The 25,950-nt window shown below is 42.7% G+C and overlaps 1 protein-coding gene across 2 annotated transcripts; it reads left to right on the forward strand.

Annotated features, from left to right (window-relative positions):
* Window positions 1–1,472: 1,472 nt before the first annotated feature.
* LOC127694280 (protein RoBo-1-like) lies at window positions 1,473–14,034 on the forward strand. Of its 2 annotated transcripts, none has more exons than XM_052195799.1 (7): window positions 1,473–1,549; window positions 8,777–8,904; window positions 9,413–9,506; window positions 9,705–9,818; window positions 10,201–10,356; window positions 11,325–11,459; window positions 13,458–14,034. In XM_052195799.1, the coding sequence occupies exons 3-7, from the start codon at window positions 9,434–9,436 to the stop codon at window positions 13,643–13,645; spliced, it is 666 nt and encodes a 221-aa protein (XP_052051759.1). In that variant the 5' UTR covers window positions 1,473–1,549; window positions 8,777–8,904; window positions 9,413–9,433; the 3' UTR covers window positions 13,646–14,034. The 2 variants fall into 2 exon arrangements, with proteins under 2 accessions (XP_052051759.1, XP_052051761.1); XM_052195801.1 differs by having other exon boundaries at window positions 8,777–8,844.
* The last annotated feature ends 11,916 nt before the right edge of the window (window positions 14,035–25,950 follow it).

The following is a 25,950-nucleotide window of genomic DNA, read 5'->3' on the forward strand; positions in this document are numbered from 1 at the left end:
ACCATGGGGCACTGACGGATAAGTTCCCAAGGTCAGGGGAACATTCTAGAGCCCCTCGCTTTCCTGGCTGTCCTTTCATGTATTGCACAGTCAGGCATGAAGGTGATCAGGCAGGACCCAGGAGTATTTTTTATAAGAAAGTTTGCCTACTGTGGCCAGCACCTCACCAAGATACCAGATACAAAAACACCATCAAGAAGAAAGGGAAGTAAGGAAATCACATGACTACAGAGCCCTCAGCAATGGACTCCATCCAGCATGGCAGTACACAGTGACCATCTGGACAACATGGGTGGAGATGTTTATACCAATGTGAACTTGCCATTACTAACTCCTTTACCTGTCTGCACTTGGTGTTGTCAGAAGCCCCACCCTTATGTTGAGTTTGTTCTTCCTTCTCTAGAAATGTCCTCTAAGGGATAGAAGCTGGATTCCTACTGAATCCAAAGGATGGAGTCAGGTCAGGGTGGAGATGGGGGATTCTACTGTCTTTTGCTGCTCTCTCTGTCTGGGATGGGTCACCAACACTCTGCTTTCCCCCAGGGTACTAGGAACAGGTGGCTTCTAGATATGGGACAGACTCTAGACACACTCATAGAAAGAACATCTGCAATGCACTTCAGTCTTCAACAGACTTTGCTTCTGTGTCCTGAGTTCCTCTCTTCCTGCTCAATTGGCTATAGACTCATGGCCTATGAACCAGATTACTCTAGCCAAAGAGGACCACTGGAACGGAGAAGCCCACTCCAGCAAGTCATTCCTCAGGGCTGGCATTGGCCAGAGCGCTCTCTGCAATTTAAAGCTCCCAGGTTACATGAGGATACCATAACAGGTCTTAATAAAAGGATTATCATTTCATCAAAGCTGGGTCTCTGCAGCGACTGCCCTGTGGAGTTGCTGTTTGTCTAGTGGGCACCCTGCAGCTGACCCATAGAATAGGTCTCAGGGATCTATCAGGAAGCAAATATTCTACATGAAGCACTACTTGATCTTTTAGAGGAGAGAACTTTCAGGAAGGCAGTCAGCAGTAGAACTGTGAGTCCTGGTGAGCTCAGGGCCCACTGTTATCCACACACTGACCTAAGAGCTAAGTCAGGTCTTCTCCCACTTTGCAGATAAGAGAGTGGGGATACAGAGTTTTGAGTGACATTAAATGAGACATTATTTGGTGCAGTTGGAGACAGTGAGACTCCATCCAAGGGAGGTGAGGTGGCATCAAGTGCTTTGCTGTAGCTGAAAAAGATTCAGCATGTTCTAAATCCAACATGAACAAGTAGTAATTTAGAGCAGGAAGGTGGGGGTCAAAGGATGGGAAGTGCAGTGCTAAAGGGGAGTTCTAGGTTGCCAGCTCAGTAGGGCCATTGCTAAACCAGACTGGGTGATGAAACTTGTTTCTGTTTAGATGACTTCATCTGAGTTTATTTTCTGTTCCAATTAAATAATTACAAGGTGGATGTATTGGCTGGTTTTGTGTGTCAACTCGAGACAAGCTGGAGTCCTCACAGAGAGAGGAGCTTCAGTTGAGAAAAAGCCTCCATGACATCCAACTGTAAGACATTTTCTCAATTAGTGATCAAGGGAGGAGGACCCATTGTGGGTGGAGCCGTCCCTGGGCTTGTAGTCCTGGGTTCTATAAGAAAGCAAGCTGAGCAAGTCAGGGGAAGCAAGACAGTAAGTAACATCCCTCCATGGTCTCTGCATCAGCTCCTGCTCCCTGAACTGCTTGAATTTCTGTCCTGACTTCCTTTGGTGATGAACAGCAATGTGGGACATATAAGTTGAATAAATCCTTTCCCCACTTTGCTTCTTGGTCAAGGTGGGTTTTTTTTTCCAGGAATAGAAACCCTAACGAAGACAAATTGGTGCCAGTGGGATATTTCTGTGTCCATGTTTTGGGGAGGATTGTGGAAGGACATTGGAACTTTGGGCTAGAAGAGCCATTGAGTGTTATGAGCTCTGTGGGATGTTCTGTAGGAGCTTGGAAGATAATGTTGAGAAAAATGCAACTATGGAGGCTTAGCTTATGAAATTTCAGAGGGAAGATTAAAGACTTATCAGGATCATTGCTGTCTTGATTGTGAAAATTCTGTAGTTTTGGTTAGCTGGAGCTGAAGAATCAGCTGTGATTAACAAGATACCAGAACTGCTAAAGCAAAACCTTTGCATTACTGGGATTATTGATGTTGGTTAGCTGGAATTAAGACTTTAGTGGTGATTAAGAAGAGACTAGCATGAAAGGATGCTGAATTTTGTCAAATGCTTTTACAGCATCCAATGAAATGACCATGTGGTTTTTTTCTTTGAGTTTGTTTATGTAGTGGATTGCATTGATGGATTTCCGTATATTGAACCAACCCTGCATTCCCGGGATAAAGCCTACTTGATCGTGGTGGATGATCATTTTGATGTGTTCTTGGATTCGGTTAGCAAGAATTTTATTGAGTATTTTTGCATCGATGTTCATAAGGGAAATTGGTCTGAAGTTCTCTTTCTTTGTTGGATCTTTGTGTGGTTTCGGTATCAGAGTAATTGTGGCTTCATAGAAGGAATTGGGTAGTGTTCCTTCTGTTTCTATTTTGTGGAATAATTTGAAGAGTATTGGTGTTAAGTCTTCTTTGAAGGTCTGATAGAATTCTGCACTGAAACCATCTGGTCCTGTGCTTTTTTTGGTTGGAAGACTTTCTATGACTCCTTCTATTTCTTTAGGCATTATGGGACTGTTTAGATGGTCTATTTGGTCCTGATTTAATTTTGGTATTTGGTGTCTGTCAAGGAAATTGTCCATTTCCTCCAGATTCTCCAGTTGTATTGAGTATAGGCTCTTGTAGGATCTGATGATTTTTTGGATTTCCTCAGTTTCCGTTGTTATATCTCCCTTTTCATTTCTAAGTTTGTTAATTTTGATACTTTCTCTGTGCCCTTTGGTCAGTCTGGCTACAGGTTTATCTATCTTGTTGATTTTCTCAAAGAACCAGCTCCTGGTTCTTTGTATGGTTTTCTTTGTTTCTACTTGATTGATTTCAGCCCTGAGTTTGATGATTTCCTGCCTTCTACTCCTCCTGGGTGAAATAGTCTACACAATGGAGTACTATTCAGCCATTAGAAACAATGAATTCATGAAATTCTTAGGCAAATGGATGGAGCTAGAGAACATCATACTAAATGAGGTAACCCAGACTCAAAAGGTGAATCATGGTATGCACTCACTAATAAGTGAATATTAACCTAGAAAACTGGAATACCCAAAACATAATCTACACATCAAATGAGGTACAAGAAGAAAGGAAGAGTGGCCCCTTGTTCTGGAAAGACTCAGTGAAACAGTATTCAGCAAAACCAGAACGGGGAAGTGGGAAGGGGTGGGTGGGAGGTCAGGGAGAGAGAAGGGGGTTTACGGGACTTTCGGGGAGTGGGGGGGCTAGAAAAGGGGAAATCATTTGAAATGTAAATAAAAAATATATCGAATAAAAAAAAAAGGGTTATGGGACCTCATAAAATTACAAAGTTTCTGTAAGGCAAAGGACACCATCAAGAGGACAAATCGGCAACCAACAAATTGGGAAAAGATCTTCACCAATCCTACATCAGATAGAGGGCTAATATCCAATATATATAAAGAACTCAAGAAGTTAGACTCCAGAAAACCGAACAACCCTATTAAAAATGGGGTACAGAGTTAAACAAAGAATTCACACCTGAAGAACTTCGGATGGCGGAGAAGCATCTTAAAAAATGCTCAACTTCATTAGTCATTAGGGAAATGCAAATCAAAACAACCCTGAGATTTCATCTTACACCAGTCAGAATGGCTAAGATTAAAAATTCAGGAGACAGCAGGTGTTGGAGAGGGTGTGGAGAAAGAGGAACACTCCTCCACTGCTGGTGGGGCTGCAAATTGGTACAACCACTCTGGAAATCAGTCTGGCGGTTCCTCCGAAAACTGGGCACCTCACTTCCAGAAGATCCTGCTATACCACTCCTGGGCATATACCCAGAGGATTCCCCACCATGTAATAAGGATACATGCTCTACTATGTTCATAGCAGCCCTATTTATAATTGCCAGATGCTGGAAAGAACCCAGGTATCCCTCAACAGAAGAGTGGATACAAAAAATGTGGTATATCTACACAATGGAGTACTATTCAGCCATTAGAAACAATGAATTCATGAAATTCTTAGGCAAATGGATGGAGCTAGAGAACATCATACTAAGTGAGGTAACCCAGACTCAAAAGGTGAATCATGGTATGCATTCACTAATAAGTGGTTATTAACCTAGAAAACTGGAATACCCAAAACATAATCCACACATCAAATGAGGTACAAGGAGAAAGGAGGACTGGCCCCTGGTTCTGGAGAGACTCAGTGAAACAGTATTCGGCAAAACCAGAACAGGGAAGTGGGAAGGGGTGGGTGGGATGACAGGGAAAGAGAAGGGGACTTAAGGGACTTTCGGGGAGTGGGGGCTAGAAAAGGGGAAATCATTTGAAATGTAAATAAATTATATAAAAAAAAAAAGAAGAAGAAGAGACTAGCATCACTGAGGTGAAATCTTCTGGGAAGTGTTTTCTGAGAGCACAAAGAAACTGTGTTCCAGAGATAGCTAAGGTTGTACCTCATGCTGTGCCTGGACTTGGTAATGTATAAGAGTCACCCAGGTGGTACTGGTTTTGAAGGCATGAAGGGGTCATGAAGAGCAGCTGAGGCTAAGCAGTGTGATAGGCCATGGAAGGCTATTTGCAGAAGGTGCAGCCTCAGTTGCAACTGATGGCCTGGGACTGAAGGGGCCATACAAAGAATTTGAGACTTGGCACCATGAAGAGAACCTATGAGAGGCTATTGGTGAAGACAAGTGGCAGTGAAAGACATCAGTGTTTTGGAGATGCCAGTACCATGCCATGACCAACAAGAACAGCAGCAGCAGTGGAGTACAGGCAGCTGGAGCCTAGAAGACATGGTGTGTGCTACAAATGGCAGGGCTAGAGAAGTGACCCAAGCCCCTGGAGTAGCCCAGAAGATCGTGAGTGGATCCCAGACATTGGACAATAGGAGTTTGATTTTGCTTTTGATTGTGACTGTGCCTTGATATTTTTCCCTCTTGAAGGAAGAAACTATTTTAGTGGAGCCCACAGTTAAGAGACTTAATTGTAAAAAGACTTTGGATTTTTAAAGAGATTGGATATTTTTAAAGGATTGAAATTTTAATATGTAAGAATTTACAAAGACTGTGGTACTCTTAACGTTATTTAGATCCTGGGGATGAATAAAAACCTAAGGGTTGAGGCTTAATAGTGATGCATTTGTGTGTCAAGTTGACAAGGGGTCAATTGTACTGGCTGGCTTTGTGTGTCAACTTGACACAAACTGGAGTTATCACAGAGAAAGGAACTTCAGTTGAGGAAATGTCTCCATGAGATCCAGCTGTAAGGCATTTTCTTAATTAGTGATCAAGGGGAGAGGGCCCATTGTGGGTGGTGCCATCCTGGGCTGGTAGTCTTGGGTTCTATAAGAAAGCAAGCTGAGCAAGCCAGAGGAAGCAAGCCAGTAAGGAACATCCCTCCATGGTCTCTGCATCAGCTCCTGCTTCCTGAGCTGCTTAAGTTTCTGTCCTGACTTCTTTTGGTGATGAACAGCAATGTGGGAAGTGTAAGCTGAATAAACCCTCTCCTCTCCAATTTGCTTCTTGATCATTATATTTTTTTTGCAAGAATAGAAACCCCGACTAAGACAGTAGGGAAAATCTCAGATAATTAGGCAGCAACAGGTGTCAAGCATTATTAAAAGTGAAGACATTCACATAGCAAGGCACATGGAGAGAAAGATGCCCTGGAGAGCAGAGAGGGGAGTCCACACACCCGCACGTGGAGGGCTAGGGATTTTAAGTGTTTTGAGTGGCCTGGTCCTTCCCCTCATTTTGGGTTGATTGGCTTGAACCAAGAAAGAAGAGCTGGAAGGCCCTCCAACCCCCATGTGAGAGAAAACCCTGATAGGCTTTTGTCTCGGGACAGGAGGGTGAAGGAAAATCCCGTTTGCCATCTGTCTTGGTCTTTCTCTCTTTGTGACTGTCTGTCATGGTCTGGCTGACTCCTGATCATTCAAAACCTCACCATGGATGTTGTGGGGAGCAAAAAGCCAATTGACCATGAAGAGCTGTGGGGTCTGTTAAAGTGACAGAACTGGACTGTTGATGAGGTTACTGGCTTGTTTCATTTCTGTTGCTGTAACAAGTACCCTGACAGAAACCAGCAGAGAAGACATGGCTTTTTGTTTTGTTTCCCTTCCTTATAACTCCAGGTGATGGTCCATCTGTGCGAGGAAGCCACAATGGAAACTCAAACAGCTAGTCCTACCACATCTACAGGCATAGAAAAGAGAAAATGAACTCACCCTTGCTTGCCTCTCTTCGGCTGGATTCCCCAATGTTTAGACTGTTCAGGACCCCATGGCAAGGAAATGGTGCCTCCCTCATGGGCTGGGCCTTTCTATATCAATTAATAATCAAGATTGATTCCCCTCACAGACAGGCCCACAGTCCAATCTGACATTGATAATTCCTCATTAAAGCTCACTTCCCAGGCGATTCTAGGTTGTGTGGTATTGATATTTAAAGCTAAGCAGCATAACTAGGCTACATACTAACAAATGTGTGACTGAGAGATTCTCACTGGCAAGGGAGCTTTGGGGAGCTGGAGTCATATGATCAAGGAGAGCGCAGTAGCCTGGAAAACAGGCAGCTTGGGTCCCTCTCAGAACTGCTCCCAGGAAGCAGACCACAGGAGGACATTTACTTTCTTCTGAGAAGTGTCTTTATCTGGGAGATCAAGCAGACTGTCATTTATGGTCCCAAGAATGAACACAGAACTGAGCTCTTGATGGAGTAGGTGGGACCTATCTGAAGCTAAATGTGTATTCATATACATCAGAGAGAGTGAGGCTTCTAGGTTTTTTCCATGCCTCATCTCTACTCTTCTTTATGGTTCTGAGGGGAAAGGTATTCTGGCAGTCAGAAGCCAAAGAATACCACAAAATCACACTGCACACAAGAGATTTGTTAGGAAAGGCACAAGAGTATGGCTACCTCTGTTCTGGCAAGAAGCAGGAAGGAACTGAGCAGAAGGCAGAGTTTATATAGGGTTTACATGGTGGGGTGAGGGTGGGGGTGGGTGCGGGAGGGTGGGGAGTATGGGGGTGACAGAGCTTTCCAGGGTGGCCTGGGATTTGGTATGAGTCTGTGACCTGATCCTAGGGCAAGCTCAGGTATTGGAGGTATTTTTTTCCTTGGCCCTGGTCTTGGGGCAAGTCAGGGTTAGGGTGTTACTTCCTTGGCCCTTTGATCCTTAGTGCCCATCCAACTTCTGTTGTTTTATGTCCAAATTCTGCCAGATGTATGCAATCTCTCTGAGACCTTGCTCTGACAGAAGGAAGCTGACAGAGTTTCTGTGGTGCTTGGTAGATGGGAGCCATGCTCCACTCCCCATGAATGAATGATGGTGGCCTTAGCTTGCTGCCATTGTGCTCAGCACTGTCAGGCCAGTGCATCAATGAGACGTGGCCATTAGCCTGCAAGACATAGCCATGAGCCTGCAAGACGTGGCCATTAGCCTGCAAGTCTGGCCTCTTGGCTCAGAACCGACTTGTAGTCACCATCCTTATCTCCATTCTCTGCTAATTGGGAGCTCACAGTCCAGTACTGGTTACACAACTTGAAGTTCATTAAACCAAATCACTAGGGAACCATAAAATACAGTCTGAAGCTATGACTTTGACCCTGGGAGAAGATGCAAGGCCAGGTGTGTGATAGGATGGGAGTGGTGGTGGGGCACATTATGAAATGCCACAAGATGCCAAATTACTCCTTTGAAAGGCAAGACTCAAACTGACTTTTTGAAAAGGCCTTCGTTGTGTTTCAGGGAGAGTGTACAGCATGCCTTGGCTGCTGTCTCATCTTGAGCAATGGAACAGGAACTGAGATAGGCTTCATCATTAGGGACCCATGATATCTTCACGCAGCATCTCCTGCCAGTGTGGCAGGTCTACTCCTAGCTCTTGTTTCTATGTCCCATAAAATGTTTCCTCAACTTACTTTGAACACTGAAGTTCCAGCTAAGTCTCTGCTGGGCTCTGTAACTATAGATGTCCTTTCTCAGTCCTTCGCCTCTGTGACTGTTGGGTGTTCCTCCTAATTTCTTCCATACCCCAGCCTCTGAGGAACATGTACAAGCCTGTTCCTCTCCTGTAACCCACGCCTTCTTCAAAACTCTGCATATTGACTTCCCAGAGAGGGGGAACTTGGCACTTGAATTTTAAGAGTATGTGTCTAAAATCTGGATGACTAGAGGAAGTGTGAGTCCTTCTAGCTTAGCCTTTCTCTCCATTGTAAATAAGACAGCTGGTGAGCTATGGCCTAACAAGATGCTGCACTAAAAATAAATGGTGTGTGTGTGGGGGGGCACCCAGACCCTTCTAAGCAGAGAAGTAAACAGGCTCTAGGGAGAAAGGAAAGGATAAGAGAGAATCTGGGGATCTTCCCCAAGCAACAATGAAGGATGGTAGCTACACACTGTAGGCCAATTCCTATACTTTTTAACTTCCAAGTACTCTAAACTTTTCTGTAGCTCACTTCAAGCACAGTAGCATTACAAACTCATTTCCCTTCTTTCCCTACCGACCAGAAGCTCAAGAACTGTTCTCACAGTATCTCTCTCTAGAAGATCAGGAAGTGTAGTGCACTTGACTTCATGCCAAGATACTATTTACAGTATCTTAATTGCCAGGCAATGGTTCTCTGGACTATAAAAGTGACCGGGAGGCAGAGGAAGTTCTGCTTTCATCCTTTATCTAGGTAAGACCGCTTCCTCTCCAGCTCAAGACCATCCTTTCAGAAAAGCAGGAATCCTTCTTGGTGAGCATTTCCAGAGTGGGCCATGATACCTGGTGATGGATGTCATCCATTGGGGGGAAGGTGCCTTAGAACTAGTGAAGCCATGTCATTAGCTAAGGGTCTGATTGCTCTTGAGCACCATGGCCCAGAACTCTGTAGCACACAGAGAGCCTCCACGTGTTCTCCTGAGGAGTCATTTCTTGACTCAACTATGTCAACTCTGGAAGGAGATCTAGTGCCTTCCAGACCCATGAAATAATTCCTCCTAAGTCCTTTCTCAGAACCCATCCCCATCCCCAACCCCTATCCTTGATAAAGGATATGGTGTCTTTGCCAGTTTTGCATCCTTCCAAATGGCCACATCTAGCATAAAACCAGTGTTTGATAAATTTGGGCTTTCAGAAGGATGAGTGAAAGGGTGAATGAACGAATGAACACATGGACAAACAACATAGTCTAGTATGTGGATTGCTGGATTACAGGTCTGAGTCCCACTGCCCTGATCCCATTGTCCTTACTTGCATCTCAGGCAGTGTTCACAAGTGTTACCATGGGCTGGTCCTCCGTTCTGAAGAGTCTCCTCACAGTTTTTGTCTTTAGCACCTTAGCTGTCATCTCTGTAGGTAAGAGTAAACAAAGCATTGCCTTTTCCTAAAACTGCAAAGGGGAGGTAAGCAGTCAAGTGCCTGGGGGAGGTAGCCAACAACAAGAGACTCCAGTAGTCTGTTTAGCCACCCCCCCATGGCTTCTCGACTCCTAAGCAACATCAACTACAAGGCTTTGGGATTACCTTTTAAATGATGTGCATTTCCTCCTTACAGAGAGTTACAACTGTACAAAAGTTGGATGTACCAATGGAAATTGTGTTGAGAATACGGGGTTTTGTCTAACCTCTTTTAGCTGCTTCAGCCAAATACAGAAATTGGAAACAGCATGTAAGCCAACCCTCACTACCTTGAGCATCCTCCAATTTATCCTTGCCTCCTTTCCAGCATGAGAGTAGGAGCTGGGTGGAGATGGAGTATGTGCTTGTTGTAGGCCCTAGATTCTACATGATGAGGACCATTTGGGAGTGACTCCATTCTTTTACAGGGTCAGGGATTAAAGTCTGGGCATCATGCTTGCTAAACATGTACCTTACCACTGGTCACTTCCTTTGTAGCAAGTGGCCCATGCTCTGTTGGTTTGTTCTCATTAGACTAGTACAGAGAGACTCTTGGAGAGTCTCATCCACACTCAAGAGAGAGGGGATGAAGGAACAGGTTATTTACCACTAGCTCAGGAGGAAATTTTACTTGGTGGTTTAATTTTCTGCAGCTCCAGGTACAAACCTACTACTTGAGCAAAAAGGGTGTGCTACATTTCTAAACCCATGTGACATGGAATTCTCAGCAACACTGGGGAATCAACAGAAATTTAAATACAAGAACCAGTGCTGCACTGGTGATTTTTGCAACAAAGATAACATAAGTTGTGAGTATACCTCTTGTCTGTGTCCCAACACATGAACACAGTTCATGTCTGTGCCCTACCACCTGCTCAGGGCTCCTCTACCTTTCCATGGGTCTATCTCTGTGCTTATGGGCTATAGTAGTGATGTCTACCCTTCCCCTTTTGCTTGAAGCCTTTATTTGTAAGGGCCTGGGTTCGATACAAGTCCTCTCTTGAGGTGTATGTGCACACATTTGCATATGCAGACTGAGAGACTCCTAGGCAGCAGTAATTGGTCCAAGATCTACTCTCTAAGTAGGTTAAGTGAATCTATAGGTTTAAATTCTCTGCTCTGCTCTGCTCTGCTCTGCTCTGCTCTGCTCTGCTCTGCTCTGCTCTGCTCTGTTCTGTTCTGTTCTGTTCTGTTCTGTTCTGCTCTGCTCTGCTCTACCCTGCTCTGCCCTGCTCTGCTCTGCTCTGCTCTGCTCTGCTCTGCTCTGCTCTGCTCTGCTCCTCTGGTCGAGAGACTTCCCACATCTATTTTGTTACTCATATTGGATTTTGTATTGTTGAGATGGAGTCTTGTTATGCATCCAGGCTTGCACTGTACTACTGGGATGAAGTAATCCACCTGCCTCAGCCTCCTAAGTTGGAGTAGCTGGGAGCACAGGTGTTTGTGGACTACACGTAGGTCATCCCTAACCCTTTGAACAGCATCCTTTTAGAATACAGATCCTCTCCTCTCCCATTTTTTAGGACTTTTCCTCCAAGGCAGAGAGCAGAGTAACTGATGAAGGTGAGGACAGCTCTGAATTCCTGTGAGGTCCTTCATGGTGCTCACACCCCAGTGCCTTTTTCCTGCACCTGCCTCCTCTCAGCTCATCCTCACTGCAACACTTTTTGGGAGAATTATGGGAAAAAAACTGTATTAGATGAGCAGTGGATAGACATGTTCTCAGCTGTTTCTTCTTTCTATTCCCCAAGATGAAAACTTTTCTCTCTCCATTCAGTGACTCCATTATCTTCAGAAGTCAATGGTGTTGAATGTCCTGCCTGCTACAATGAGCAAAACCAGACATGCCCCACAACGACGACCCTAAAGTGCACAGGAGCAGAGAATAAGTGTGTTGAGGTTACCGGTAGAGGTAAGAGTGTTTTCTTCTTATTATTCTTACTTGTCACTTTAAGATGTAAATGGTCTTCAAGGGTATAGTATACCCACCATTTGCTTGTGTGTATCCAAAGCTTAGCAGCTAAAGAATAGCAAATATAAATCCCAGTTTCTATGAGTCACTAGCACTGGTTCTAGCTTAGGGTGTCTCCCGGGGCCATGTGAGTTGTCAGCAGGGCCCGGGGTCCTTCAGATGGAGGATCTGCTTTCCACTTCACTCATGATTTGGGTAGTGTCAACTCCTCTTCATAAAGTGGCTTCATGGTCTATCAGCTGACTTCCCTCAGCACTAATGATCAGATAAAGCGGCAGACTGATAAGGGGAGTCATAGGCTTTAATAGTCTAATCTCAGAAGTTACATCATTTCTGCTCCTTTTTTTTGTATTTTTTACATTAAAACTTCAAAGAACTTACAAACTTAAGACATCATGTAGTGAGATTATCCAGATCCAAAAATCATATATCTCCATGTCCTATACAGGTAAAGTTGTAATTCTGAAGATGTGGTGATTAGGATTGAATTTTACTTTCATTGTTGACTATAATTTTATGCACTTGTCCTCCATATGCACACATGCCTACACATAGACACAACAAGCAAGCAAACAACCATGATAACAGCAACAACAAAATCCAGGGCAGAATCAAAACAAAAAATGCAATTAGTTCCATATCCTCTCATGACTCTCATGTCCATTTCCTCCACCCCACTCTTCCTCATCACCTAATGCAACAGACCCCTCTCAAGAGTCAAATCTTTCCTCTTGTCTCTACTTAGATCTCAATATAATCCTTATACAGCGAATCCTGAGACAACATGAATGGGGCCTACAGAAAGCCACTCTGCCAGTAGTTGGAGAGAGTGGGGGAAGGGTCCTCTTAGAAGGTAGTTTCCTCACAAAGAAAAGGGCAAGATAAGGCCAAGCAAGCTCTTGGTTATCTCTCTAAGATCTGGAGAGAATCATTTGCTGGCAGTTGAAGAGGTGTGTGCGTGTGTGTGCGTGTGTGTGTGTGTGTGTGTGTGTGTGTGGTGGAGGTAGGCAGTAGTAAGGCAAAGAAATACAAATGCTTGCATCTGCCTTGATGTGATATCCTGCAATGGGACCTTGGCTCATTGGCAACATGGGAGGTGATTTCATTTCTGAATGTCACATAAGTGAGCACTTGAGTTTTTCATAGAATTACTGTGAATTTAGCAAAAGTTTTATGACTTTTCCTGAGTGAGCAGAACTGTGTGTTTGTTGTGTAAGGTGCATACATCACTCAGGTAGGAGCTAGAAAAGCAACTGTGGGATTTTCTTTGTGCACTACATAACTGGAGGAGGCGGTGGCAAGTCTTTTCTGATCAAGACATAAAATATTCCATGGAATTGTAGAACGAAGAACTTGATGATTTGAAGACAATTCAGGCCTTATATCTGGAATAATCTTGAAGGAGGGTCTAGGGTGAGTAAGGAAAAGACCTTTGTGGAGAAGAGTTGAGATGAACAGGGATAATGGGATGTCACACAGGATACAGAGGATAGTTGAAGCCATCCATGGCAGAACAGCCTTCTAATTCAATTTCCATGGGAAATGGAGACATATGTTTCCTGGTCTCCTGTGGAACTCAGAGGTCTTGAAAGAAGGATTTGAGCTTCAGGGCATCTACAACACTTCCTTCCATTTTCCACAGCTAAGTTAGGATGGAGCACAGATGCAATTTAAAATTTTGCCAAACACTTGTGGTCCTTCAGCTAGTGTTCTTCTTGTGTATATTAAGTTCATCCCTTGTAATGAAAGAGTTCTGAACCCTGGTATTAGTAATCATGCCTTAAACAGAGGCCCAGCCTGTGCATGGAGCTATTTGCATGTATATCACCCAGAGACATAGGTTACATATTTAAGATCATTCTGGGCACATTTCTTTCCTCAGAGAACATGGCTAAGTAGGAGAGGAGAGAACTAACTGTTGACTCTTTCTTTCAACAGATCCATCTTCTAAGGTAGTTGTGTATGGAAAAGGCTGTGCAACTGAAAGCGCCTGCACACTGAATATTAACATCTTAACTTACCTACAAATTAAGACCTCTTGCATCCCAGCTGTTTCGAAAAGCCCTGCCCTCAAATCCTTTGCATCACTCCCAATTGTTCTGTTCCTCCTAAAAATCGTGCTTTGATCACCCAGGCACCGGCAATCCCCTGAATATAGACCCGTTGGTATACTTGGATGGTTATTTCCAAAACATGAAACAAATAAAAACTGGTGATGACTTCTCTGTTCTTTCTGTGAAAACTTAAGTCCATTTTTTTTGTAATATCAGGAAACATACAGAGATGACCATTTCTGCATGTCCCCTCTTCTCCTTATATAGTTCTAGAGGTCCTAGTCAGACCAATCAAAGCAAGTAAAGTTAAATCTGAAAGCAAGAATAAAGAAAAGCAAAATAAAAAGGAAAGAAGGAGAAGAAAATGTATTATATTTGGATTGGAAAGAAATGTGTAAAACTACTAGAAGAAAACATTTGTGTGTGTATGCACATGTGTGAGCATGTGTGTGTGTGTGTGTGTGTGTGTGTGTGTTGCTGGAGAGAACTTTTGGGTATTAACCTAAGTATTTTTTCTGCCTTAGTTGGTGTTTCTAACAACGTGGTAAGGAAAGGAGGAAAGGGTTTATTTCAGCTTACAACTCTCATATCACACACCATTGTTTTTTCATAATTTGTATTAAAAATTTGGATAACCAAAACGTGCTGGTTCTTTTGTCTTTGTTTTTAATTTCAACTTGACACAAACCTAGACATATGTGAAGAAAGGGAGTTTTAGTGAGGAATTGTCTCTATCAGATTGACTTGTAGACAGGTCTGTGGGGTCATTTTTCTTGAATAATGATTCATGACGAGGAAAGCTTCAGCTTACTGAGGACAGTGCCAACCCTGGCAAGGTGGTCATGGGTGGCGTAAGAAAGCAGGCTGAGTAAGCCACAGAGAGAATGTAAGTAAGCAATGTTCTTCTGCTTCAGTTCTTGCCTTTAGGTTCCTGATAAGGTTCTTTCCCTGACTTCCTTCGATGGACTGTGATACTGAGGAGTCAAGTGTTCTCTGAATTCTTAAAACTGTGCCCTGGTACTAGCCTTCCAGCTGGTTCAGCATCATCCTATGACCCCGTGTCACAGTCAGGAGGCAAACATAGAGCTTCTAAGAATAAGTCTATATGCCTGAAAAGCCCTAGATCATTCCAGAAAGGGCCAAGTCAAACTGACCCAAAGAAGCCACCTCTGGTTCTCTGGCTCTCCTCTTGCCCTTTTCACATGGATGCCTCTGTGCTCTTAGGACCTGGTGATCCTCTTTGCTGCCTCTAGTGCCGCTCAGCCTTTTCCTCTCCAAAGGGGCAAAAGGGACCTGGGAAGAAGATGACTAGAGAGCAAAAGCCTGGGAACAGCACAAGATCAGGGGCCACAGTAAAGTTCAGGAGAGGAGAGGCTTTTCACTAGGGCCTTCATCCTGCTTGATGGCAGCCATGGACTCCTGCTGTCCCCTGAGGCCATGGGGCAGATGAGCTCCCAAGAGCAACAGAACCTTCCATAGCTCCTCACTCTCACACTGTGTGACTGATAGCCAGGAAGGAGATCAGGCAGGACTCAGGGGTGCTTCTCCTAAGAAGCTGATCAACCATGTAAGTGCCCCTCTGAGACATCCAATACCAAATGTGTCCAAGAAGGAAGAACTTGAGGAGATCATGTACCATAGAGTCCTTATCTATGACTACAACCCAGATCTGCAGTGTATAATGACCTGGATGGCAGGTGTTGGGTGAGGATGTTTACTCCAGACCTGACATCATTGGCCTGCACCTGCCTGTACCTGCCTGCACCTGCCTGTACCTGCCTGCACCTGTTCTTGCCAGAAGCCCCACCTTTATGTTGGGCTTGGTCCCTGTGCACTGAGGATCCTCAGGATCTGGTTACCAACCTCTTACTGAGCCAAGATGATAGGGTCAGGTCAGACAAGGTGGTCTACTGACTTTGCTGTCTACTCTGACTGGGCTGGGTTTCATCAGTCTGCTTTCTCTCTGCTTTCACCCCTATCCTTTGTGAAGGGACCAAGATGAATCCCTTCAGAAAATAGAGAAACACACAAGTAAACACAGCAGGGCAGTTTGAGGTCCTGACTGAGCAGCTTTGGGGAACCTGAATTGTGTGAGAGGAGACAGTTTTGCCAGTAGGCTGAGAAATATGCAGTGTGTTCTTCCAAGAACTGATCCCATGTGGAAGGCTAACAGGAAGATGGACGGTCACTCTGTCCCCAAGGAGTGATTTTATGGGACATGTAGCAGAATACTATTTCTGCCCCAAGAATGAGAAGAGAGTGGAATGCTCTCCAGGGTCTTGTGGGACCAATGTAAAGACAAATGTGTAGGAGATACACATCATAGAGTAGGAACCCCTAACATCACCCCAAGTATTTTGAGCATTCTTCTTTGACATCAGAAGGGTGTCCCTCCAACAGGGTCTGTCAGCTACCCCACAGTGACACTCAGGCTACACATATCCGAATAGTAGTTCCCATGGAGCTTTTCGGAGGCCTTGCTCCAGGAGCAGGAAGCTGACATAGAGATGAGTGACTTCTGTCCACCTGGCACCACCCTCTGTTCTCTCAAGAAGAGTGACAGCAGCTTCCTAAAGTGACATAGCCAGCTTATTGTGACCCTGACCTGTTCTGCAGGCTCTCAGCCAGTGTCATCTGAGGAAAGGGCAACTGAGGTCATCCTGCCCCAGACTCTGCTACCAATATGGCCTCTCGGATCTTGCACCTTCTTTGCCAAGAACTATCCTTATCGCCAACTCATTAATCACCTTGGAATTCATGGTCCAGTATCAATAATACAAAGTGAGATGGGTTAGTTAGCTGAGCAGATAAGAGAATTGTGAAATGTACAGCTGTGGACTGTGACTCTGAACCTTAGGAGAAGACATGAAGGAAAGTGGGGTAGCATTGGAGTGCTGCGGGAACTCCCAGAGGGTAGGAAGGCTGCCTCCCTTCCACTGTAAAGAGAAGTGTCCCTGACCGTGGTTGAGAGCAGCCCAGGTCTGTCTGCTCCAGGAACTGAATCTCAACTTTTCTTGTTTGTTTTTTACTTTGAGTGGAAAAAGCAGAGGTAACAACAAAAAGCAGACAAGGGGAAATGTTCTTTGAAGGTCAGGTGTCCTGCCCAGAAGAGGAAGCAGTGAACAGACTAAGACACACTCTAGGCAGTGTAAGAAAAATTCTTGCAAACGGTAGCTCTGTGACAGGGTCGGGGCTCCCGACATAAAGAGCTCAAGTACCTCAGTGCAAAGGAGACAGTCTCCCCTTAGACACTGATGAATGGCCTGAACAACTTTTCACCACAGCAAGCAGACAGGTGGGACAAAATACAGGAACACAGAATAACCAAGATCGCCAGTGTAAAGGGAAACTGTGGACAAATTCCTGTGAGAGTCCAGCCCAGGTCTCCAAGTGTGATTATCCTGATGAGAAAACACAACAGGCAGTTATCACCAAGAATGCACCAACTGCTGGTGGGAAAGGAAATAACTCAGATATTATGAAAAGAATAGGAGCAACACTAAAAAGAAAGTGTGGGATTTAGGCTACTCAGGCTACACTCACATCTCCTTTCTGTCCCATCACTAGAGAGAAATAGTAGAACCCTAGGAATACAGTCTCCCCAAAGGAGGCTTACCCTAAGTGAGCAGGAGCTTCAAACAGTTCATCCACCATGATGTTACAAACAATAAATAAAGGGCAGAACCTTTGTCCATCTCTCTGCCATTCAGGAGTCAGAGAAAACCTGATTGCCAGCTCATTATGTTGATGATAATGGACTGAGCCTCAGAACCTATAAGCCGCGCCCAATTGAGTGCTATCCTTTCTAAGAGTTGCTTTGGTCATGGTGTCTCTTCATAGCAATGGAAACCCTAAGATACCTCTCAAATCTAACTTCTAAAACTAGAAAAATACAAATCATAAAATATTTTTTAAGATGAAAGAAGAAATATAAAAAATTATTTTCTTTTTTTTATTCCATATATTCTTTATTTACATTTCAAATGATATCCCCTTTCCTGGATCCCCCCTCCCCAAAAGTCCCATAAGCCCTCTTCTCTCCCCCTGTTCCTCAATCAGCCCCTTCTCGTTTCCCTGTCATGGTATTCCCCTACACTGCTGCACTGAGCCTTTCCAGGACCAGGAACCTCTCCTTCCTTCTTCTTGGGCATCATTTGATATGTGAATTGTTTCTTGGGTATTACAAGCTTCTGGGCCAATATCTGCTTATCAGTGAGTGGACACCATGTGTGTTCTTTTGCGATTGCATCACCTCACTCAGGATGACATTCTCCAATTCCACTTGCCTAAGAATTTCATGAACCACTCTCCTGGGCATATACCCAGGGTATTCCCTGGCATGCAATAAGGACACATGCTCCACTATGTTCATAGCAGCCTTATTTATAATAGCCAGAAGCTGGAAAGAACCCAGATGTCCCTCAGTGGAGGAATGGATACAGAAAATGTGGTATATTTACACTATGAAATACTACTCAGCTATTAAAAGGTTATTTTCATGTGTGAGTAAACATTAATGATAAACCTAAAACTCGTGAGGAAAAAGATGAACCCCATGGTTGTCTAATTGAAGCAAGCTTTATTTTAGAGGTGCACACAGAACTAGCCAGATATCTGTATCTGTCTTAACCTATGGTGAGATTTTAGAAGAGCAGCCCTCATTGGCTTTTCAAGGTCCCTTTTGTTAGGTCTCAAACCTAACAAATGGCTAAGGTACCTATTTAACTTATCAAAGTGAATTTGGCCCTAGGCTTTCCAGCATCCCTCAGTCTCTAACTGTTACAAGGTCCTTCTGGCTAGCATACCTCACTGGCTACCCTAACCTTCTCTAGCCCAGGTGCTGGGCTGCCCTTCCCTATATAATCCAGGCATTATGGTTACCTTTCCCTTATCCTCTGGTCTTTTTTTTTTTTTTTTGGAAGACATGTTCTTTTATTGAAAAAGGAAGTAAAAACATTTTATGATAAAATTAAAGATTTACATAGAAAATATCTCTGATAAAATAGAAGAGATATAGAAAAATACATTAAAATTGATATTTTTCATGGAAAATTAAAGAGTAAAATGGAAGACATAAAAAAACATTGCAAAATTAATTGAAAAGGGGAGTAGAAACATTTTATGATAGAATCGAAGATTTACATGGAAAATATTTCTGATAAAATTGTAGAGAAATATAGAAAAACATGTTAAAATTGAGGATTACCATGGAAATTTTTATATAGATATAATGGTAGACATAAAAGTATTTCTAAGTTGATTGAAAGTAGAATTCTAAACATTTCCTGATAAAATTGAAGATTTAAATGGAAAATATTCCTGATAAAATTGAAGAAATATATAGAAAAACATGTTAAAACTGAAGATCATCATGGAAAGTTTACAAATAAAATGGTAGGCATAAAAATAATTCTAAATTGATTGAAAGTCGAATTATAAACATTTTCAGGTAAAATTGAAAATTTACATGGAAAATATTCTGATAAAATTCAAGAAATATATAGAAAAACATGGTAAAATTGACTATTTCATGGAAAATTAGGCAGATAAAATGGCAGACATAAAAATCTTTGTAAATTAATTGAAGGTGGAATTAAAACCGTTTGTGATAAAATTAGAGATTTACATAGAAAATATTTCTGATAAAATAGAATAAATATATAAAAATGTTAAAATTGAAGATTATCATGAAGAATAATGCAGATTAAATGGTAGACATAAAAATCTACTAAATTAATTTAAAAAGGAATTACAAACATTTTGTGATAAAATTGAAGATTTACATGAAAGATATTTCTGTTAGTCTATGTCTTTTTATTGGGGAACTGAGTCCACTGATGTTAAGAGATATTAAGGAATAGTGATTGTTGCTTCCTGTTATTTTTGATGTTATTTTTATGTCTGTGTTGTTACCTTCTTTTGGGTTTGTTGGAAGATTACTTTCTTGATTTTTCTAGGGTGTAGTTTCCATCTATTGGTGTTTTCCATCTATTATCCTTTGTAGGACTGGATTTCTGGGAAGATATTGTGTAAATTTGGTTTTATCATGGAATATCTTGGTTTCTCCATCTATGGTTATTAGGATTTTGTTGGGTATAGTAGTCTAGACTGGCATTTGTGTTTTCTTAAGGTCTGTACGAGGTCTGCCCAGGATCTTCTAGCTTTCATAGTCTCCATTGGGAAGTCTGGTGTAATTCTGATAGGTCTGCCTTTATAAGCTACTTGCCCTTTTCCCCTTACTGCTTTTAATATTCTTTCTTTGTTCAGTGCATTTGATGTTTTGATTATTATGTGCCAGGAGGACTTTCTGTTCTGGTCCAGTCTGTTTGGAGTTCTGTATGCCTCTTGTATGTTCATAGGCATCTCTTTCTTTAGGTTAGGGAAGTTTTCTTCTATAATTTTGTTGAAGATATTTATTGTCCCTTTAAGTTGTAAATGTTCTCTCTCTTCTATACCTATAATCCTTAGGTTTGGTATTCTCATTGTGTCCTGTATTTCCTATATGTTTTAGGTTAGGAGCTTTTTGCATTTTGCTTTTTCTTTGACTGTTGAGTCAATGTTTTCTATGGTATCTTCAGCACCTGAGATTTTTTTCATCAATCCCTTGTATTCTGTTGTTGATGCTTGCATCTATGACTCCTGATTTCTTCGCAAGGTTTTTGATCTCCAGAGTTGTCTCTCTTTGTGATTTCTTCATTGTTTCTACTTCAACTTTTAGATCCTGGGTGGTTTTGTTCAGTTCCTTCACTTGATTGTTTGTGTTTTCCTGTAATTCTTTAAGGGATTTTTGTGTTTCCTCTTTAAGGGCTTTTACCTGTTGACCCATGTTCTCTTGTATTTCTTTAAGGGAGTTATTTATGTCCTTCCTGAAGTCCTCTATAAGCATCATGAGATGCAATTTTAAATTGAACACTTGCTTTTCTAGTGTGTTGGGGTTATCTGAGACTTGCTGTGGTGGGAGGACTGGGTTCTGATGTTGCCAAGTAGCTTTGGTTTCTGTTGGTAGGGTTCTTGTACTTGCCTTTTGCCATCTGGTTATCTCTGGTGTTAGTTGGTCTTGCTGTCTCTGGCTGGAGCTTGTCCTTCCTGTGGGCCTGTAAGCCTGTGTCCATACTCCTGGGTGATCAACTCTCTTCTGGCAGGGTCTGTGCACAGAAGGCTGTGGAGCTGCCTTTGTGCAAATGGTCTGGTCTCTTGGCCAGTCTCTAGGCCCAGTTCTCCCCTCTTGGTTGGTCGCTTCCCATCCCTTCCCAGTTCTCTCCTCTCCTCTCATGTCCCAGTTCAGAATCATGTCCACTCTGAACTCTCCCAGAAGTCTCTTTCTCTGTCTATGTTTTTGCATACCTAAGAACAGTTATGTTCTTTCCTTTTTATTTCTTTTTTTTTTCATTCACTCTTCCATGGGGGAAATAAAAGACTAGCAGCTATAAGTGTGTTTATAGGGGCAAGAGAGTTGGCTGTTAAAAGACAGAAAACACAATGAAAGAGGATGACAAGGATATATATTAAGTAAACATTATCAGAACCTCCTGAAGAAAGGGCCTGGTCGCTATTTCCTGGAACAGACCATACAGGACCTTGTGTAGTTAAGGTTAAGGGGTGTGGGGGGACGATGCAGGGGAGGCACAGCCCAGTCCTCAAGAAACAGAGGTTTAATTATAAACAGGAATGAACCTAGTTTATCTTTACTATAAAATGTCTTTTAAGCATAAATGAAGGCACTTTGGGACTGAGACTGTACCTGGCATGCCTTTAAGAAGGAGGGAAGTTTCCTTAATTGTAAACTCCATACATTTTTGTTTAAATGATTTTGCATGTGATTCTCTCTCAGACCATTAAGGTCACTGAAGTTCAACATTTCTTTCTTTTTGTTTTCTTTTTTCTTAAGACAGAATGAAGCAGCATGCCTTAACTGGAAATGGCTCTGTACTGCCTATTCCAGGAAATGCAACCTCACCTTTGTTTCAAAGAGTTACTATGGTTACCTGTTGTCATAACTACCTAACAATCATGCCTTTGTTTCAGAAAGTTTTTATGGTCACTTTTCATATCCACCTTCCAATCATGTCTTTGTTTCAAGAAGCTGTAATGGCCATCTTGCAACCCTGCCTTTGTCTCAAATGTTGTTATGACTGCCTTGTTTTTACCACCTTGTTATGTTCTGCCTCTGCAACCTTGTCTTCCTCACATCCAATGCTGACTTCTTGAATCCTGCATAAAAGGGAGGCAGCCCACGCATATGAATTGAAAAACTTGCTTCAATTGATTTCTTGATTTGGTTGATTTGGCTGTCATGATTTGGCTGGGTGCTGTTTCTTCTCCCATCTTTGGCATTAACAGCAGGATATCTCTACATACACCTGGCTATTCTGAAACTCTCTCTGTAGACCAAGTCACACTCACAGAAATCCACCAGCCTATACCTCCTGAAGCTGGGACTAAAGGCTTACATCTCTACACTCAGCTGACGTTCAAGATTTCAAAAGACAGCATTTTCTCAAAGAACTGATGTTTAATCCAAATCAGGTTGTTCTATCAGCGCAGAAGTCTTTGGAATCCAGTTTCTTCAAACAATTTACTTGGAGAATTCTTGAGTTCTGATAGTTTCCTACTAAAAGACTGCGTTTCCCAGCTTCCCTTGTGGATCATACAAGTCATCACCCCAGCCATCCAATAAGAGACAGAATTCCTGGCCAGTTTGTACCTGCTGATGACAAAATGCTCCCAAAATGAGAAAACAGGACCCTAGCAAGGGTGAGACAGAGCCTCTCGCTGTTTCTCCCTCTGTCTCTTTCTACAGCTGCTTTGAATAAACTAAAGGTTCAGCTCATATTCATTCTTGACACACCCAGTATCGTGTGGATTCGTATATAAGAAGTGCTAGTGTTACATTGAAACAAGCAGGATCAACATCCCTCTGAGCTGTCTTGGGAATCATGTTCCTTCTTGTTTGTATCAAAACTCACACTGATCAGTGAGTGCTAGTTGCCTTCCTTCACCAGCAGAACAAAAACTCACACAGATGCCAGTTTGGTTTTTGAGACAGGATGCTGCTGTGTATCCCTGGCTGGCCTAGAACTTACTATGCAGACTAAGCTAGGTTCCAACACAGAAATCTGCGTGGCTCTGCCGCCTCAGAGCTGTAATTAAAGGGGTGCACTACAAGAGTGGGGACATTCTTAAATACTGTCTCTCTCCCTCTGGCTATCTGGGCTGCTAAAACAAGACATCCTCAAGGGCAAGGTCCTCATGTCTAATTTAGGCTTAGAAACAGCCTTTTGCAATGTTGAGTTTGGGGATGGTTCCCCAGACTAGAAAGATGGCCCAGCGGGTAATAGCACTTTATTTCAAGCCTGACCACTTGAATTTGATTCCCAGGGCCCACATGGTAGAAGGAGATAACTGACTTCTGCAAGGCAAGTTGTTCTCTCTCTCTCTCTCTCTCTCTCTCTCTCTCTCTCTCTCTCTCTCTCTCTCTTCTCTCTCTCTCTCTCTCTTTCTCTCTCTCTCTCTCTCTCTCCCTCTCTCTCTCAAAAATAACAAAAATAAGTCTTTAAAAACCTTAGTGTCTTTCTTGTGTAATTCCATTAAGATTTCTGGGAAGACCATGCAATGAATACTTGTTCAGAAACTTTCTCCTAATTAATCCTCGGGAGACTGAGTTCGCTCTGTGCCTCGCCCGTCAAGACTCTCCTTGGTTTCTATTCCGGGCCTTGTTTTCCATTACCCACCTTCTGCTAAACTGATGAAGAGTTTGTCTCCACATTTCATCTCTAGCTAAACCCAAAACTTATTTTTGACACGGTACAATATTTGTTTAAACAAAAGTGATAATGTGCTAATTTTTACAGAATGAAGTAAAAATTGCATGTCCTTCTCAAATGCATTAGCAGTCAATATTAGAATTTGAATTGATTTAGGAGCTGGAGAGGTATCTCAGTGGTTAAGAGCACTGGCTGCTCCTGCAGAGGACCTGGCTTCAATTCTCAGTCACCCACATTGTGGGTCACAACCATCTGTAACTCCATTCCAAGAGATCTGATGTCTTCTTGTCTTCATGAGCACCAGACACGCACATGGTATACACACTTACATGCAGGTAATATACCCATATCTATAAAATGAAAATAAATAAACCTTTTAGAAAAAGAATTTGAATTAGATATATGAATTTTTCTTTCTGAGAAGCTAAGAAACTGTGAGACACAGAGAACTGGAAAGTAGACAAATCTGTGCTCTTGGGACTTTTATTTTGTAGCAGATAAGTATTTGACTTCATTAGAATTGAAACAAAACAAAACAGAAGAACTCAACAAAAGAATCACATGTGCCAAGCTCAGGCTGTGCCTTATTCTAAATTGCTTGACATTGTGTAAACGTGATCTTTCCAGTTGTGCATTGCCCTAGGAGACTTCACTCCTTTCATCTGTGCCTGGCCTCATATCAACCAATCTGCTGATACCTGTTGTATGTCAGGAACAGGGAACTCCACAAATGTCCCTGGATCTACCAGTTTGTTTGGTGCCCTGCTGTTGGTGAGGCCTGCTTGAACTGCCTGACACCCTACCTGTTTGGCACTTGGACCTGACCCACTGTTCCCAGCTCCTGACATGCTTCTTGCTGTGACCAACTTTGGTATTTGGCTTAAAGCTGAACTTGGCAGATTCTTCCTCAAATCTGACTCCAGCAGCTCCAGTAGCAGCGTCCTCTCAGCACTGATCTGATTCATTATCTTATGAACACAGACTCTTTGCCAACTTCTGAAATCCCTCAAACTCTCAGCCTCTTTACACTGTATATATTCTGTAACCCATAGCTACACACATAGATATAGATATATTTACTATGGAATTTAGAAATGAGGAACATAAAGGGGTATGTGTGTGTGTGTGTGTGTGTGTGTGTGTGTTATTTTGAGATAGAATCTTACTGCATAGCCCAGGTTGTCCTATAACTCCCTATATAGACTAGGCTAGCCCTGAGCTCACATAATTCCACCTGCCTCTGTCTCCAGGTTCTGGGAAGTGCATCTGATCACTCCACTGTCACATTCTCTGTTTTTCTGCCACTGTACATAAAACCATAACAAATATTCTCACACAGAAGCAAAGCAAGACTCTTGGATATTTTAGCCCTTGATCTCTTCCCAGAAAATCAAAGTCCATCCAGAAGGGAGATGCTGGCTGTTAACTACTGCAGACATTTAGTAGTCTCACTGGAGATATTGAGTTCCTTAGGCTTTATATTTAACTACTATAGGATAAGAGCTCTCATCAATGCACTTCCAGCCTGTGAAAAGAACTATTCACTAGTGTGGAAGCACCAACAGCCAACTGCAATTAGTAAGACAGTAGACAGGGAACTAGGTGACTTTAGAATGATGACATCATGTATTTACCTTTAAAATGATATGCTTGTCTGCATGGATGTCAGCTTTCCTGATTTTTTACATAGAAATCCTCGCACAAAGAGTGGCTGAGCCTGGAATTAAGTAGCAATATTACAATGTGTTTATATGGCCTACTAAGACATATGCTTGTTAATGTAAGTATATATAAATAAATAAATAAAATTATAGTTATTTGTTTTTGTTGGGCTGCCTGGCTACTGGGGATGTGACAGCTGCTCAAGGGAGGCAGGATACAGAAAGTGATAGAGGTCTCCAGGTATTGCCATCCCTGTAATCAGAACAGAATGTTTCTGGTATAACCAGAATGCCCGGTGTTACAGCTCTCCAAAGGGGAAGCTCATGTAGGGCAGGACGCCAGGTCCTGGGGATCTCCCACTATCATAGCAGCACTAATGCCAGGGGCAGTTTTCATGCCATTTAATTCTCATGCAGCTGAGTTTTGTCTTTACTTTGTGTTCCTCAACAAAGTGCAGCTGATTAGGAACCAGGAACCTGCATTTGTCATGGTCTGGAGTCCGATGAAGGGATAGAAACTGAGACGACCTCAGGTGTGGCAGCATACATCAGCAGTCCCAGTCCTCAACGCCAACCTGAGCAAGGCAGTGTCTCACAAAATGAGAGAGAGAGAGAGAGAGAGAGAGAGAGAGAGAGAGAGAGAGAGAGAGAGAGAGAGAGAGAGAGAACTATAAAATAGAGAATGCATTCAGTAACAACACTGAGGTAAAGTTCACGTATTAATGTCTAATCTTGGTTCTATTATCCCCATTTGATTGAGCTGACAGGTGATTTGTTGACTCCTAATTAATACACATCAGTATTTACTCATAAAGCAGACAAACATGAAAGAAAAGTATCTGTGTGTTAGGGGCAGGGGGAGGAATTCTGGTAAGTTGAAATTGTGACTAGTGAGGTTGACTCTCAAAGACTCTGGGCTTGAACCTGTCAAAATGTTGGTAAACGAATACAG

This window comes from Apodemus sylvaticus, chromosome 10, assembly GCF_947179515.1.
Source record: "Apodemus sylvaticus chromosome 10, mApoSyl1.1, whole genome shotgun sequence".
Lineage (NCBI taxonomy): Eukaryota > Metazoa > Chordata > Mammalia > Rodentia > Muridae > Apodemus > Apodemus sylvaticus.

Excerpts from the sequence above, each read along its gene's own strand:
- LOC127694280 (XM_052195799.1), top strand. The coding sequence starts at position 9,434 with ATGGGCTGGTCCTCCGTTCTGAAGAGTCTCCTCACAGTTTTTGTCTTT. Across the intron at positions 10,357-11,324 it reads CAACAAAGATAACATAAGTT|TGACTCCATTATCTTCAGAA; the intron begins GTGAGTATACCT and ends CTCTCCATTCAG. Across the intron at positions 11,460-13,457 it reads TGTTGAGGTTACCGGTAGAG|ATCCATCTTCTAAGGTAGTT; the intron begins GTAAGAGTGTTT and ends TTCTTTCAACAG.